The sequence below is a fragment of the Podarcis bocagei genome, assembly GCF_964188305.1.
Source record: "Podarcis bocagei genome assembly, chromosome: 1".
Lineage (NCBI taxonomy): Eukaryota > Metazoa > Chordata > Lepidosauria > Squamata > Lacertidae > Podarcis > Podarcis bocagei.
The window spans coordinates 85,964,394-85,969,455 of NC_138125.1; the positions used below are offsets into that span (position 1 = coordinate 85,964,394).

General features: G+C 41.3%; 1 protein-coding gene across 1 annotated transcript; it reads left to right on the plus strand.

Annotated features, from left to right (window-relative positions):
• Positions 1-4,126: 4,126 nt before the first annotated feature.
• Positions 4,127-5,062, plus strand: LOC308573103 (olfactory receptor 5AP2-like; the record flags this gene model as incomplete). Its single annotated transcript, XM_081169815.1, has 1 exon — positions 4,127-5,062. One exon carries the CDS (start codon positions 4,127-4,129, stop codon positions 5,060-5,062), a length of 936 nt encoding a protein of 311 aa, XP_081025941.1.

Here is a 5,062-nt window from a genome sequence, read left to right on the forward strand (position 1 = left end):
CTAAAGTAGGTCTCAAAAGGCTACTAAGAGAATTTTCAGCCTACTGCAGGAGAGATCAACTGGTGGTTAATCACCAAAAAACCAAAGTCATGGTCTTCGCTAGGAGACACAGACATCACAGATGGGAGATGGACAATCAGCCAATAGAACAGATCAAAATTTTCAAATACCTCAGAGTAGTTTTCCAGTCAACAGGGGCCTGGGAGGCCCATCATAAATATGCTAGGGAAAAAGCATCTCAAAGCGCCAAAATACTGTCTCGCTTTTACTTTACGAAGGGGGGCAGACATATTCCAGCAGCTCTGGAGGTCTTTCAAGCCAAACCCTTGGTGCAATTACTCTACGGGGCCCAAATCTGGACAGGAAATCATTGCCGCACACTTGAAATGGTCCAGTCTAAATTCTTAAGACAGATTCTAGCCGTTCCACCATGAGCACCAAATGCGGCCCTACGGCTGAAGACTGGCCTCCTCTCCATTGAAACCTGAACCTGGTTAAGAACATTCAACTATTGGCTTCGCTTAAATTTAAACCCATCCGGACTACTACCTCTAGTAGCACGAGATGCTCATAGAAGTAGGTGGTCCAAAGTAGTGCATCAGAAACTACTTACATGTGGCCTCCAAGCACAGCATCTCCTGAAAATGGGTCTCCCCAAGGCAAAACCCATTATTGACCAGCGCATGAAGGATATTGAGCAGCAGAATAATCTGGCCTATATTAAGAATTTTTGTGCTTGGTACGCTTATCTGCCCCCCTCCCACTTTGATTCTCGGGCACCTTATTTGTCTACCTTAACCATTCCAAAACTCAGGTGGGCCTTTACACTGGCCAGACTAAATATGTTACCGTCAGCTGTTCTTGAAGGTAGATACCAAAAAATTTCATTCGAGAACCGGCTCTGCCCCTTTGGAGCTGGATATGTGGAGACTGTGTCACACGTTCTCTTGTCTTGCTCCCTATATAAAGATCTCAGGGACGAGACCATCGCGCCGCTCCTATCTGCCATCCCGGGTCGCTCTTGTGAAGCCAAATTGTTCTCACTCCTAGCCGACCAGAACAGCTCGACAACAGAGAAGGTTGCCAAATTTATCGAGAGAGCAATGAGACTGAGAGATGCTATCTGAATGACATCAGTGTCATCACCCGAATTCCTCGCCTAGGATCTTATTATTATTATCATGTTTTTTTATTATTATTTTATTACCTCTGCCAAGTTTTAAGTACTGAGATTATTAATTTATCTGCATCTGGTTATTATTATCTTTCTCCCTGTCCTGACCATCCCTCCGAGGTTATATTTATATGTGTTTGTCCTTTGATGCTATGGCCTGTCGGCTATGCAAATAAAGTCTATTGATAACAGGCTCAGACATTAGCACACGTTAAGCACCTGATATGCAGATTAAAATTCATTCAGCCATACTTTAGAGGGGAGGGAATTCCACAATTGGGAAACTTACTGTAAAAAAAGTAGAGGAACATAAGCAATCAGAATTATTACTGAATTCTGGTATGTGAATGGGGAGGCAATAATTCTGTTTGAAACTTATTATAATGACTAGCAGAAACTTGAATGATTTGGAACACTGTATGTCCTCAGGTGACACACAAACTCATGGAACTTCAAGCATTTGACTTCTAGCCAATATCAAAGCAACTATAAAATTAGCCTTTCTATCATTATGCCTTACTTTGGGGCTTTAGGAATGGTATCTTTCCTCTTCACAGGTAAGGTTCCTAGCTTGATATATTCTCAGAGTGCTTGGGGTGTTTTATTTTTCACTAGCCAGATGATATCTATGAACACTTCATATTTCTGGAAGCCAAAAAAACTATTTGGAATTTATTTTGGCTTTCTTTTCACAAAAGCTGGGGAGGTTGACTTCTTATGACTCTGCATGAGCTCTCTCTTGCAGATTGCCTGTGACTGTAATCCAGAAATGCAGATATTTTAATTCATTGGATAAGCAGTTTATTTGCTTAATGTGTTTTTATCTGACGTTGCAGCTGGATTCAAAACACAAGGAAAAAATCAGATTGAAATTAAGAGACACATTACCATTGAAGGGAGTGGGTTATCATTCAGTTACAATATTTTGGCATTCCGTCTATATAGCCTCAATCCAAGAAATATTTTTATGAGAAAATGGAGGACATTTTACCTGCTGTAGAGCGGTTTACTTCTTTGTTTCTCGCAGCAGTGTCAAAATAACCTTCCTACAGGGAGTACAGTTCATTACAAGTAAACAGTGGTACCTCTGGTTAAGAACTTAATTCGTTCCGGAGGTCCGTTCTTAACCTGAAACTGTTCTTGACCTGAGGTACCACTTTAGCTAATGGGGCCTCCCGCTGCCACCGCACGATTTCTGATCTCATCCTGAAGCAAAGTTCTTAACTCGAGGTACTATTTCTGAGTTAGTGGAGTCTGTAACCTGAAGCGTCTGTAACCCGAGGTATCACTGTACTTACATTCTTGCTTTGCTTTAAAATTCTGCTAGCCCAAGTTTCTGAGAGAGCAAGATCTGAATAGTGCAGTATTGAATTAGAATAATAATATTTTTAAAATGAGGAAAAGAAATCCTGAAATGATGGAGTAGTCTTAGCTTTTGGAGGACAAAAAAGCTAGATGGAGCTGTCCTGTGCTGAACTAATTAGAGCTTTAAAGATGATCAGAACACACACACACACAGAGAGAGAGAGAGAGAGAGAGAGAGAGAGAGAGAGAGAGAGAGAGAGAGAGAGACTTTTAGATACAGAAAATGGTGTTGTTTTAGGTGGGGAAAGTGTTACAATGCTTGCTAGGGATGTGGCACATTACCAGTAAGAGTCCCTGTCTCTGGCAAAAGAGAACCTGCAGAGACTTGACAGAGGCTGAGAGATGGAGCAGAGAATTACACAATCCTGACAATTTTATTTATTACTCTGAACTGCTTGTGAAAAAATGGCAGGATATGTGTGAGAGGGAGGGAGGGAGAGAGGGCAGTAGAGTGAAGTGGTCCTGTGCTACAGTTGTCCCACAAGGAAAGGGTTTTCTGCAGAAATGAAACATGGAACACATGCAAGGAGATGGAAGCACTTAAGCAGTCTTCCTCTGTCCACAGACAACATTTTGTCAGGAAATGCCCATAACTTACAAAGGCCACACTTTCCAGCAGAGAACTAAGCCACAAAGAAAGTTTTTGATGAAAAGGCTGAAATAAAATTTATTTATTTTTTAAAAATGCCCCTGTTGGTGCACACTATTCAGAGATAAGTAAGAATACCTTTCATATGTTGGTTTTTCTTTTACTCTGCTCACTTTGGTGTTCAGCCCTGTGGAATGAATATGAACTCATCCACATAGGTTTTGCTGCAGGTACCCCTAACAGAGTAGCAATGTACACCTTAGTGAGCAGACATAAAAACCTTGGTTGCATAGAATCTCAGCTGTCACACATCAACCTGCTATAGATTAACCCACACAATCCCAATGTAGATAGGTACAATTCCTGCAGACCAAATAATATCAGGTGACTCAAGGAATTGCTCCCAAATGCCTAAGTTGTTGGATGTGAATATAAAAGGTTCTCCCGTACAGTAAATTAAATTCTAAAACTTGATTTAGTTTGTATTAACTCTTTCTTTGTGGATGGGAGTGCTTCAGTTTAGATCTTAAGGCCATACACACAGTTCAGTGACCTAACATTCCTTCCTGGTGTTTAAGAGAAGGTGGAGTGTGAATAGATGTACCTTTAAATTCTGTCAATTGGTCACAGGGTGCAATATTTTTAAGCATTATGGGTAAAATGTTATGGGTAAAATCCAGTTTTATGAAATGAAGGGAATTTTGCCACTAATTCCAATTCAATGTGGAAATAACATCACCTGTATTTCAATAATGGAAGCAATTGAATTCCAACTGTCATTAACCCTGACCATAGGATTTGCTGGCTGGGGCTGATGGGAATGGAGACCAACAACACCTGGAGGGCCAAAGGTTCTACAACCAATGCCTGTGTCTGTGGCGTTTGTTCATTCCCCTCAAACGTACAGTTGACTTGAATGAATGAATTTTAATGTAGTCTGGTAGCCATCCAGCTTCAAAAACCATATTCTTTTTAATTCTCTTACAGAGGAATATAGAATGAAGCATAATGAAAGCACTGTTACAGAGTTCATCCTTGTAGGATTCATGGACCACCCTGACCTCCAAGTCCCCCTCTTCATCTTGTTCCTGGTTATCTATGTAGCCACGCTGGTAGGCAACCTTGGGATAATCATAGTAACCAGTGTGGATGCTCGGCTCCATACCCCAATGTACTTTTTCCTGAGAAACCTCTCCATTATCGATATTGGTTATTCAACTGCCATTGCCCCCAAGTTGCTGACAACCTTTGTGGCAGAGAAGACAGCCATTTCCTTCAAGGGATGCACAGTGCAATTCTTCTTCCTCGCTGTCTTCATAACCACAGAAGTTTGCCTTCTTGCAGTGATGGCGTACGATCGCTTCACAGCCATCTGCAACCCCCTGCTCTATTTTGCTATTATGTCAAGGAAGCATTGTACCATATTGGTGGTGGTTGCATATGCTTGTGGACTTACAAGTTCAATTCTCCAGACTTCCTTTATTTTTACTTTGTCCTTCTGCAGTTCAAATATCATTAATCATTTTTTCTGTGATGTTCCCCCAATACTCAAGTTGTCCTGTTCAGACACCCATGTCACTCACACTGTGCATTTCGTTTTATCCACTATAATTGCGCTGACAACTTTTCTCATTGTCTTGGTCTCTTACATTGCTATTCTTTTTGCCATTCTGAGGATCAGCTCTGCCCAGGGCAGATACAAAGCCTTCTCCACTTGTGCTTCCCACTTGATCACAGTCATTATCTTCTATGGGACCATCTTCTTCATGTATATACGGCCTGGCTCCAGTTTCCCAAAGGATCAGGACAAAATAGTTTCTGTGTTCTATACTCTTGGGATCTCCTTGCTCAACCCTCTCATCTACAGCCTAAGGAACAAAGATGTGAAAGATGCTTTTGGTAGGACGGCAGAGAAGGTGATATTTTTCAAGTAA